Source organism: Rhinopithecus bieti, unplaced genomic scaffold (assembly GCF_001698545.2).
Source record: "Rhinopithecus bieti isolate Rb0 unplaced genomic scaffold, ASM169854v2 scaffold_13349, whole genome shotgun sequence".
In the NCBI taxonomy this organism is placed as follows: domain Eukaryota; kingdom Metazoa; phylum Chordata; class Mammalia; order Primates; family Cercopithecidae; genus Rhinopithecus; species Rhinopithecus bieti.
This window is the reverse complement of record NW_016807772.1, coordinates 1,352,141-1,364,995: the sequence shown is the minus strand read 5'-3', so window position 1 is coordinate 1,364,995 and position 12,855 is coordinate 1,352,141. Positions and strand designations below refer to the sequence as shown.

The following is a 12,855-nucleotide window of genomic DNA, read 5'->3' as shown; positions in this document are numbered from 1 at the left end:
CAATAAGCCATGTGAAAATGTTAATACCATAAAGCCTTAAACATTTAAATAGTGTTATTATTACAAAGGAAAGCTTTCCAAAGTATAAGATATATTTTCATCAGATAATGAAAAGGAGAGGACAAGATATAGAAAAAACAGATCCTTAAGTTGAACTGTTTAGTTGGACTGTCCATTTCCTTTTAAAAGAACGAAACATAGAAACAAGAAAACACTAAATAAGAAAGAATTACAAAAAAATGTTTACCAAAAACTATATGCAATATAGCAGCAAAGAGCTTACTACCTAATGCACACGAAAACAAGGTTCTTGCATAATATTACAATAAAATATTGGTAATCCAGAATTGTTAGAAAATGAGCTTTTATATGTTCACTTAATAGTTGAGTTTTTGCACTTTAAGCACAGAAAGGTTTTGAATGGGAATCCATAGTGAAAATATATTACACAGTCCCATGACTTCTTAAATATCTCTTTATTGAACATCTTGACATTTGAGAGCCATAAGCATGACTGTGTTGGACTGGAGCTGTATTCTCGGCTCATTTGGGTGTAGAATGCAGTTTCCTTCATGATAAACTCATGTAATAGTGAGTTTTCTAAGTCCTTGTGTCCACGTTTTATAGTTTTGTTTTGTTTTGTTTTAATATTTCCTTTCTTGCTATCAGCAGTCACTTCTCCTTGCCTAAGAAAAGTTTGCTATAATTTCCCATTCCTCTAATTTGCTACATTTAATCTGCTACTAGCTTGGCAATTTAAGATGCTCAGGAATTTTCATCTGCTTTTATTCGCATAAAATTCAAGTTTGATTCACAAGGCTGGAAAAACTCTTCTACGAGCAAAGCTTCAGTTTGTCTATGTTGTCACAATTACCTAGACGGGTGCTGTTTACTACAGTGGCCATTAGCCACATGTGGCTATCAAGAACTTGAAATGTGGCAAGTGCCACTGAGGAACTGAATTTTTAATTTTATGAAGTTGAGTTAATTGAGTTCAAGTTTTAAAAGTGATACTTGATTCAGTTATTAGAAAACAAGTATGTTTGGAATAATTTGCATATTAAAATCTACTTTGTCTACTCTAAATTTTATTAACTCTACAGATCAAGTATTTCTGATAAAAATGGAGCATTCGAATTGAGATATGCTCTAAGTGTAAAATTACTGAATCAATTTTGAGGACTTTCTTCCAAAGGAAAAAAAAGAATGTAAAACATCTCATTCATAATATTTACCCTGATTACATGTTGTAATAATTTTTGGATATACTAGGTTACGTAAAATATATTATTGAAATTAATTTCACCTGTTTCTTTTTACTCTTTTAAAAGGTGACAAGTAGAAAATCAAAATTGTACCTGTGGATTGCATTTTAGTTCTGTCGGACAACACAGACTTAATTCACCTTTTACAAAAACTTTTCCTGATTTTCAACTGTGTTCTGAATAGGGAAATGCTGGTTAACTGCACGTTGGATAGGCATGAAATACCACATTGACACACACTAAGGACATGCACTGAGGTTGTTAAGGTGCAAAATGTTAAGTTGTTACAGAGTGACCAACTCAAACACTTTACCGAGGTCACAGAAACTTGAACCTGAAGCTACCAGCCCATCAGCTCTTTGGCAGCAAGGGCTGTCTCTGACGAGGCTCTCGGCGCCCCCGCCGGAACCCAGCACAGACCTGTGTACAACGGGTACTCAAAGATACTTCTTGAATGCATGTGGAATGGATTATAATTTATTTTATCAGAGACGTGGGAAGACTGAAGTTTGAGAAAAGAGAAAATCTCATTGGTGTTAGCCACCAATTGAAAAGCATTTAGAAAAGGCACTTTTATTACTATACTGAAATGAGGATAAAATTTTCCCATACAAAGAAATTTAGGACAAAAGTAAAAAAGTAAAAAGTAAGCTTTTCCCTGGATGCTCACACCGACCTTTAGTATCACAATATTAGGGCAGGTTCTGAAACAGGATTTCTAATTAAATTACCTATTAGGAAGATGGAACATTTTACTTGGCATTTGAATAGAACCAGTTAGGAAGTCTGGGGGATAAAAATCACACCAGCTGCCATCCACATCATACCTGTTTCCAGGTGGGGCACACAGCTCTGCATAGTACTTGATTTTGGGCTCTGTCCCACTGGTGCGCATAGTGGCCACGCCTCCATTAGCAAAGGTGAAGGTGATCATTTGGCTGCTTTTACTAGTGGGAAGAACCTAGGAATTAATACACACATTATAAATTTAAATAGTAACATTCTGGCCTAACCAGTATCTTCCCTTGCATAAGTAAGAAAATAAATCCCAAACATTTCTTTTCTATTGGTTAGAAAAGAAAAACATTTTGGAGGAAATCAGAAAATGTACTCCACATGAATGAAATACTAAATGATGGTAATTTACGAAAATTTGGTCTACTAAATGGAATACTATTCAGCCTTAAAAGAGAAGGAAACCCTGTCATTTGCAACAATATGGATGAACCTGGAAGATATTATGGTGAGTGAAATAAGCCAGGCACAGAAAAACAAATACTGCATGATCTCACCTATATGTGGAATCCAAAAAGGTTGAACTCACAGAGGCAGAGAGCAGAATAGTGGTTACCAGGGACTGACTGGAAGAGGTGGGTGAGGGTAAGGGAGGGGGAGTTTGGGGAGATGCTGGTCAAAGGGCATAAAGTTTCAGTTAGAAGAAAAGTTCAAGAGATCTATTGTACAATACAGTGACTATAGTTAATAATGATGCACTATATACTTGAAAATTGCTAAGAGAGTAGACTTTAAGTGTTCTCACTACAAATACAGGATAAGTATGTGAGGTAATATATTCTAATTAAATTGATTTAGCCATCACAATGTACGTATTATTTTAAAACATCAGATTGTACCATAAATGTATACAATTTTTATTTGTGAATTAATGTAACTAAATTAATTTTAAATAAAGAAAATTAAGTAACTTTGTGTATTAGCTTTTACTTCCCTAGTTCTATTGAAGTTATTAAAGTTTTATTAAAACATATCATTTCATAAGATATTGACTTAAATAGATTAATATACTACAAAAACAAAAACCCAAACTAGATCATAGTTACTGTTACAAAGTGAATCTTTGCAAAGAAAATTCCATAAGGAGTTTTTTTTTTTTTAAATAAAGCTTTCAGGCTGGGCGTGGTGGCTCATGTCTGTAATACCAGCACTTTGGGAAGCCAAGGAGGGCGGACCACATGAGACCAGGAGTTGGAGACAAGCCTGGCCAACATGGCAAAATCCGATCTCTACTAAAAATACAAAAACTAGCCAGGCATGGTGGCAGGCACCTAATCTCAGCTACTCAGGAAGCTGAGGCAGGAGAATCACTTGAACCCGGGAGGCGGAGGTTGCAGTGAGCCGAGATTGTGCCATTGCCCTCCAGCCTGGGTAACAGAGGAAACTATGTCGAAAAGAAAAGAAAAGAAAAGAAAAGAAAAGGAAAGAAAAGGAAAAAAAAAGCTTCTATAAGAAAATAAATGCCATATAAACTTATTGGTTAGAAAAGAAAATGGTCTCCAGGAAATGGTTTATTTATATTTGATAGGTCCCAAAACTCCATTAAAACTACAGAAGTACTTTCAATAGCAGAAACACATGGGCAAAGAGACAAAGAGGAGGTAGCAGCTGATGGGGCTGCCAACCCAGCGCACAAGTCAGAAAACAGATGGAGGCACAGAACTGGTCTGGTGGGACCCAGAGAAGGAAATCTGAGTACTTGCGGAAGGAGACATGGGTGAGAACCAAGGCAAGGTGCTCTGCAAAATCCTGGCCAAGCTCAAGAACCAGAGGCACCAGGTAGTGTGAAAGGCAGATGTGAGGCAGGGGCGGAAAGCAGGAACAGCGTCTGAAAGAAGCTCTTAGACTCTAGTTCCTTGCCCTGAGCCCACACCGTCACAGAACCACCTCTTCTCTATTTCTGCAGGAGATGGTTTAAATTCTCTGGAGATTAAATCAGAAACATTCAGGAGTTGGGGAACCTGGGCAGGGCATGATGAAAACAGAGGGATCAAGTAGAAGCCCTCAGGCTGACACCCCCAGCTCCGTCCCAGTCATGCCTCCAGGGCCTTGGCATCTCTTATAATCCTTGGGTAGGTGATTAAGGTCTCATTAAATCAAACAGGTGGATCCCCTTAGAAAGTTAACCTGCTACCAATATCCTCTGAGTGAAGTATGTCATTTGATTTGCCTATGTACACAGAGCTTCCAATCAGTTCCAATCAGACTTTTCGGGAAAGACATCAAATAAAAAACAAAGTCCAAAACAAACAGAATAAAAAGAACTTGGTGGAAATAAAGAGAATGTAGGGGAAAAGAAGATGTATATTTTAAAAAACTATAATTAGGTCTATAATCCTTAGAGAGGTAAGATACTGTTTACATTAAAAAAAAAAAAAATCACCCTGGGCAACACAGCAAGATCCTGTGTTACTAAACTAAAAACCTTAGCCAGGCATGGTGGCACACACTTGTAGTCCCAGGTACTCAGGAGGCTGAAGCAGGAGGATCGCACGAGCCCAGGAGATCAAGGCCGCAGTGAGCTATGATCACGCGACTGCACTCCAGCTTGGGTGAAAGAGCAAGACCCTGTTTCCATAGGACACTATTTTTAATAAAGTAGAGAGTTATAACTGAAATAGCCAACAGAGGCACTGAAAGCTAAAGCTAAGGAAATCTCCCCAAAAAACAGAAGAAGAAAGAAAGACACAAGAAAAGTAGAGCATCAGTCTTCAAGAGCCAGCATCTAAGAACTTCTCAAGACACGAAAAACTGAAAATGCAGGGGAGGTGGTTATATTAAAAAACAACCAATTACCTCCCTTTCTTGACACATAATCTAGAAAACGTCTCAGAACTAAAATAAATGATTCTACAGACCAAGTATCCAGAAACGTGAATAAAAAGGGACCCATACTATAGCATATCACTGTGAAATTTTAGAACCTGAAGCTTAGAGAAAAGTTCCTAAAATCTTCCCAGAGGAAAAAGCAAACAAAACAAGTTGCATGGAAAGGACTGAATAAGTATGGCATCAATAACCTTACATGCAGCATACAGTAGGCCTTAACTATCTGCTGAAAAAGGAAGGACGGGAGGCTCAACAGCAATGCTGGAAGCCCAACAATAATGGAGCAATGCTTTCAAAACTGTGAGTCAATGAAGTGTGAGGATAGAATAAGACATTTTCAGACCTAAATGCCACCAAAAACTTACTACCCAACGACTTGTTCTCGGAAAGCTATTAGAAGATGTGATCTAGGAAAATAAACATAGAAAGAGGAAGCCATTAGGTCTAGGAGCAAGGGACTCAACCCTGGAGAAGGGCATTCCCAGGATGACAGCTGTGCACCCAACCCAGAAAGCAGCTGGCCCAGCCAGATGGAGGAACCAGGAGGGAGGCCATTGGACATGGACCAGGAAAACCCTACTGAGAGGCATTTGAAAGATTTGGGAAAAACTACTGACAGGTACGTAGAAATCCAGGCAAATGGAAGAACAAAGCAACTATTACTACATGAATTAAGGCAGGTGCAGTAGCTTACACCTGTAATCCCAGTACTTTGGGAGGCTAAGGCAAGAAGATCACTTGAGACCTCTCTGGGGAAACATAGGGAGAGACTCATCTCTCCAAAAAAAAAAAAAAAAAAGCTGGGCATGATGGCATACCCTTGGTTCTAGCTACTCAGGAGGGTGACATGTGAGGATCACTTGAGCCTGGGAGGTCAAGGCTACAGGGAGCTGTGATCATGCCATTCACTCCAGCCTAAGTGACTAAGTGACACAGCAAGACCCTGTCTCCGAGGGGGAAAAAAAAAAAAAAGGTACAGGAAATACAATTCTCTATACAAATTAGGGAAACCTAATCAAAATACACTACTTAGCTAGCAGGCAACGGCAGTTACTAGTCATAACAACAAAAGCATGGAATCTGATTTAACCAAAAGATGTGGCATAAACGTACTGTGAGGATGGGGAGAAGACGATTATTAAATGTAGAAACTGTAAGAACTAAATCTTTATCTCAAAAACAGAAAATCAACAAATTGTAACACTGGTATATCAAAACATCACTATATGAACACATGATTTACAAATCTGGTCTTGGTGGCATGGCAATGAGGTGGCAGGGGTGGGACTGCCATGTTTCATCATAAGCGTTTTCATATTATTTCTATTTTTAAAATATGCTGTGTGCAGATGAAAATGAAAAACAGAACAAAGTAAATATCAAAGAACGTGCTTAACATCTCATAAGAATATTCTTAACTTTCTTCCCCCAACCCCCTGACATAGTTAGCAACACTCTTCTGCTACCTTTGGGTCTTCTTTTGTCTCCAGTGTAGGATCTGCATGGTGTGAAGAATGCAAACTCAGGCTTTATAGTCAACAGCTTCCACACACTCAGAGAACAGAGTAAACTAACTAGAAAATAAAGAGTGGTTCTCAAAGTGAGGACCAGTTGCATCAGTACCACCTGGGACCTTGTTAGAAATGACCATTTTTGGCTCCTACCCCAGACCTACTGAATCAGAAAGTGCAGGTGTGGGCTCCAGCACTCTGTTTTCGCCAGCCTTCTTGGTTACTGACGCTCCTGCAAGGGCGAGAACTCCTGACAGGGAGAGAATGCTGGATCCTGAGACAGAAAACCCAGATTCTCCCTGGACTACCACCAACTAAGCTCTGTGACCACAGACAGGTTCCACACTGCTGAGCACTTATTGCTTACTGCCTAAGGTGCTAAATGACCATGAAGGTTTTGATGACTAGTTCCTCTTTTTTTTTTTTTTGAGATGAAGTCTTGCTTTGTCACCCAGGCTAGAGTGCAGTGGTGCAATCTCAGCTCATTGCAACGTCTGCCTCCCGGGTTCAAGCAGTTCTCCTGCTTCACCCTCCTGAGTAGCTGGGATTTTAGGTATATGCCACCACATCTGGCTAATTTTTGTAGTTTTAGTAGAAATGGGGTTTCACCATGCTGGCCAGGCTGGTCTTGAACTACTGACCTCAAGTGATCCACCTGCCTCAGCCTCCCAAAGTGCTGGGATTACAGGTGTGAGCCACCGCTCCAGGCCTAGTAGAATCTCTTTTAGTTCTAGCCTGTGGTTTTTAACTTACCACGCCCGGCTAATTTTTGTATTTTTTAATAGAGACTGGGTTTTGCCATGTTGGCCAGCCTGGTCTCGAACTCCTGATCCTCAAGTGATTTGCCCACCTCAACCTCCCAAAGTGGTGGGATTACAGGCATGAGCCACCACACCCGGCTTCCATATATTTTTTATAGCTTATTTATAATCACGCCTAAGTGCCTAAAATCAGTTTCAGTTAATTGTATGATTAAACAATTTGTTCAAATTATTTTAAAAGGTAAATAGAAAAGAGGTTGGTTGAGAAGAGAAGACATTACTTACAGCTTTCTTATCAGGCTGGCTATCATCATAGCCAGTTGTAAGGTCCCTAATGGCAGAAATTTCAAATTTGCCACAAGCTTTTGGATAATTATTTTTTCCATCGTAGTTTCTGAGGTTTTCAAACAATTTCTTAATGGTGTCTTGATCATGGCAGATAAAATAGGAAGCTTTAGTAATATGGTAGCCATACCTATCAAACAAATACAAAGTCATGCATATGAGGAACAAATACTTTTGTAGGGTGGACACAGAACATGTACCAACCAGTGTATTCTAAAATAAATATGGCTGGGAGTGGTGGCTCACGCCTATAATCCCAGCACTTTCTGAGGCCAAGGCAGGCGAATCACCTGAGGTCAGGAGTTTGAGACCAGCCTGCCCAACATGGTGAAACCTCGTCTCTACTAAAAATACAAAACTTAGCCGGGTATGGTGGCAGGCACCTGTAGTCACAGCTACCTGGAGGCTGAGGCAGGAGAATCGCTTGAACCCAGGAGGTGGAGAATTCAGTGAGCCAAGATTGTACCATTGCACTCCAGCCCGGGCAATGTGAGACTCCGTCTCAAAAGAATAAAATAAAAATAAACATAAACATAAAATAAAATAAAATAAAATAAAAAATAATAAAATAAATGTAATAGCCATAACTGACTCCAAAGGAATAATTTTTAAAAGACCATTAAAAAAGAGGGCCAGGCCAGGCGCAGTAGCTCATGCATGTAATCCCAGCACTTTGGGAGGCTGAGATGGGTGGATCACCTGAGGTTAGGAGTTCAAAACCAGCCTGGCCAACATGGTGAAACCCTCAGCTACTAAAAATACAAAAATTAGCTAGGTGTGGGGACGCCTGTAATCCCAGCTACTCGGGAGGCTGAGGTAGGAGAATTGCTTGAACCTGGGAAGCAGAGGTTGCAGTAAGCCGAGATCATGCCACTGCACTCCAGCCTGGGTGACAGAGCAAGACCCCGTCTCAAAAAAAAAAAAAAAGAGAGGTCCAACAATCTACCCCAGGGATCACCAAATGACTGCCTGGTCTTCCACCTGCATTTGCACGGAGAGCCATGTCACACCCATCACTTTCTGTATTATCTCTGGATGCTTATGCACTACACATACAAGGCAGAGTTGAGTGATTGTTACAAAAAATAAATAGATGTACTATGAAGACATTTAATCTTTTTTGACATTGGACACTTAAAATCACATTCTTTCATGTTGTCATTTGTTAAGAATTAATGCAATCAGGAATAGTAATTACTAAGTGGTTTAGTATCAAAAGGAAAAGGTGATTTTTTGTTTTTTTTTTTTTTTTTTTGAGACAGAGTTTAGCTTTTGTCGCCCAGGCTGCAGTGCAATGGCGCAATCTCGGCTCACTGTAACCTCTGCCTCCCAGGTTCAAGCAATTCTCCTGCCTCAGCCTCCCGAGTAGCTGGGATTACAGGGGCCCCCCACCACCATGCCCAGCTAATTTTTGTACGGTTAGTAGAGATGGGTTTTCACCATGTTGGCCAGTCTGGTCTCAAACTCCTGACTTCAGGTGATCCACCTGCCTCAGCCTCCCAAAGTGCTGGGATTACAGGCATGAGCCACTGTGCCCTGCCTTATTTAATTTTTATACGAAATAGAATTCATCACCAAAATAAGAGCATTAGAAAGGATATTAGTATCTCATGCATAAGTGTATAACAGAACATTTCAAAATATTATTTCAATCCAACAGAGTCAATAACAACTTACTCCACATAAATGGCCTTTAGTTGCTGAGACAAAGACAAATTCTTGGTTGCTAGAAAGCTAGCCAACTCTGCACTTATGACAGCGGCACTGACTCCATCTTTGTCCAGGACAAAAGGGCAGCACATGTATCCTGCAGAAACACACGTCATACATACATCTATACAATACAGTGTCAAACCACATGTGAGTATGAATCCTGGCTACTGCATATTAGAGGTTGTACAGTGTTGCGTATATGCTCGTTTCTCATTAACTACCTTATGTTTAAGACTTTAGTCCACTGCCTAGCCCACAGCAGGCCTTCGAGAAGTATTTGCTGAAGAACCTGCAAGATTTTCCCTCCTGGCCACATGGTGCTCAATCACTAGAGTCATGAAACTCCTTCCAGCTCATGAAATTGTTTCTAATTGTCCTGGTCAATACATATCTCTTTCTTCTTTGAATCCCAATAGCATTTGTTAGTTACATTATTCATTTTGACATCTGGCCTATACTCTTGTGTGTGATTACTTAACCAAATCTATCTAAGCTGCTGTAGGCTAAGTTCTGTGCCATCATTTCTTTTAGAGTCACTGAGTAATAGACATGCAATTAATACTTGATAAATGAATGTAAGAAAATCTTTTCTAAAATAAAAATCTATGGAAAGACAAGTCTGCCAAATCTGACAATAAACGAGCAGAACCTGAGCGATGACACTTTCTTCAATCAGTTAAATCGTGTGTTAGTGTTGCAGAGAATATACAAATGAATATAAATAAATCTAATGCATAATAGTTTTTACTAAATTAATAGCTTAAAAGCATTTGGTACAATGTGAATTTCAAATTTCTATAGCTAGCTCTCCTTTCTGTTCATTTATATTGACAGTTTAGGACAAGGGTTTTTCTGTCATTCTGGCTGGACCTGGTTCGTCCTTTTGGGTGACTATCATTTTGATGACAGCAGCAAACCATGCCTTCCTTCTCCCTTCCTCTGCATAGACCCTAGCATAGATCCTCATTAGCACTTTCGGAGGAGGATGGACTTTAAATACCACAGGGTTTAGGCCTGGATATTTAACACCACAGTGGAGGAAACATTACAACTCCCAAAATCCATACACTGGCAGTCACGCATACAATATCACTGTTTTCAGTCATTCAGGCCGAGGATTCTGACATGAATGTACTTGGTTGTTTTTAAGACATTACTTTTTGCTGTAAATCATCTGAGATGTCAATTTTGGAGTAGGACAGTTCGACATTCAACCTGAGTGCTGGAGAAGCAAAATAAACCGCGTTTCACTGTGGATCTTTGAATCCAAATGCAAACTTTTCCTTTTGCTTTGTAACCAATTCCTTAATGTTCATGATCACTTCTTACCAATAGCTTCTTCAAATGCAAATAAGACCGTTTTCCCCTGGTCTATTAGCTGTTTGGCTCTGTTTCCCATCCACTTAAAGCCAGTCAATGTTTCCTAAAGGGATAATCAAAATGAGGAAGACATGCCTTAGATCTTCTACAGAGCAGATGAAAGGAAAATGAGTGAATCCCAGAAACAACTTACCTCAAAATGAAAACCTTCCTTTAAGGCAATGGCCTGCAAGATTTTAGAGGAGACGGTGCTGGACAACATGTACGTGTCTTTGAGAGCACTGCGATCCTGGTTCTTCTCTTTCCAAGATGTAAAAAGCCACCAGCCCAAGAGGGCCCCCAACTCATTGCCTGAAAATACCCTCCATTCACCACTGAAAGAAAAAAAACAACTATTCATTTCCATAATCTTAAGGGAGACTCTAGAGTGTCATGGGGATAAACAACTTAGCAAACAAAGCCTCAAAGTATTTTCTGCAAGGCTGTTCTTGTTATTCATCATCTTTAAATAACTGGTCAGAAATGTAACTGCCATTTTACAAACATCTGAGCAGCTACCATATATATCAGCCAGTTTGCCTGAACAGACAGCCTGTCTTTGAAGACTGTATAAAATAAGTATGTCAGACATGACACACAATGGCTCTATATTAATCTTTGGCAAAGCCTTTGGTTTTAAATATAACAAATATGCTGGCAAGATCCCCCATACATAGAGTAAGTTTTGCTATCTCAATTTCTGGACTGGTTAGTGTTGCTGATTCTGAGACAGGACAGCTCAGTACCACTTAAGATCAAGCTCTGTCCTAAATGGTCAGAACATCAGAGAAAAGGTGTGCGATTTCTGCTTCTCTTGGCAGTCCAGATGGCTAAAAGTAAATCGCATCTATCAGGATGTATCACCTTAGCTTAACTTTCTCAACACTGACATAGAATGGAATCTGTTTTATCACCATCTAAAAACCCTGCCATTTCAGCAGCAGCACCCTCCTGCCCCCAAAACATCACATAGGCTACCTGACACCCAAAATAGCTTGGGCCCTGCCTACCTTTCAACTTTAGCCCCCACGTACTTACTTCTCCTTTGTTCAAACTCTCTGGTCAGACTTGTCTTAAACACTGTGCCGATACCCCACAGGAATTCCTCCCTGGTCTGTCCAAACTAAACTCAGCATCTCCTTGAAGACACAGCTCCCTCCTAAACCCCTCAGCAAATACTGAAGCACACAGCTAGCTCCAAAGTGCTTTACCCTCATTAGACACTGAGACATTACTTATAATAAAATCAATTATAAAATGAGAAGTTCCCAAATAGGAACTTCCATTTGAAACACATACTGGGTTGATTTACTCTGCATTATGCTTGCCAATCACGTAACCTCCCCCACCACTAGATCTCTATCTTGCTCTCCATCAGAAGACTCCACAGGAGGTTCAGTGAAACGATCATTTGCAAAATAAATGGGAAATGTTTCCAAATAGGTCTCGTCTCCCCAGGAACATTTTACCAATGAAGAGATCAGCCTTCATATGTTCTACAATACAGGTAATCACAATTAATTTTACCTGTCTTGCTTTTCTGCCACAGCAAGTCTATCAGCATCCGGGTCATTTGCTAAAACAATTCTGGCCTTGGTTTTGTCAGCCAAAGCAAAAGATAAAGTCTAAAGAAGAATATGAAAATAAAAGATCATTTAATCAAGAATCGAGAATATGGTAGTCTTTAAAAACATTCAGTTCCTTAAGAACTCAAGAGGTCTTTCCGCTCTTAGAAAGATAATACAGGACCAACCAAGCCCAGCTCCAGAAGTGAAATTTAGCAAACAAAAGCTATAGCTGGTCTTGGTTGGCCACATGGTATCTTCCTAAGTCAGAGGTCAGATAATGGGAGCATCAGTGTGTGAACCAAGCCTACCAGTGTGCCCGCTGCACATGTGCCAGTAGGTGTGAGGTTGGACTGGTATTTCCAGGCATTGCCGTGTGATCAGCCTCACAAATAAAACAAACTAAACTGATTCTCTGAATAACACTGCTACCCCAACCTTTAAAAATGTTATAGGAACCATACTGTAAGCAACACTTCTTCATATCAGAAAATGACAAGAAATAAAATCATAACCTGATAAAATTTCACTCTATTACTGCTTCCTTTTGGCATTAAGGAGACACAGCAAATTAAATTAAATTAAATTAATTGAATTTGAAGCACCATTTAGAGCTCAGTTCTCATATCCTGATCCTGGGATGTTTAATTTGAAAGATCCTTTAAGAAATGAATGACTGGCCGGGCGCGGTGGCTCAAGCCTGTAATCCCAG

At 39.8% G+C, this 12,855-nt stretch overlaps 1 protein-coding gene across 1 annotated transcript in view; it reads right to left on the bottom strand.

Moving 5' to 3' along the window:
- The window catches only part of PGM2 (phosphoglucomutase 2), a 38,281-nt gene that overhangs the window by 5,007 nt on the left and 20,419 nt on the right, over window positions 1–12,855 (bottom strand). The window contains 6 exon segments of the mRNA XM_017883782.1: window positions 2,093–2,226; window positions 7,447–7,636; window positions 9,184–9,313; window positions 10,549–10,642; window positions 10,733–10,913; window positions 12,106–12,203. Coding sequence (XP_017739271.1) covers window positions 2,093–2,226; window positions 7,447–7,636; window positions 9,184–9,313; window positions 10,549–10,642; window positions 10,733–10,913; window positions 12,106–12,203 — 827 coding nt within the window.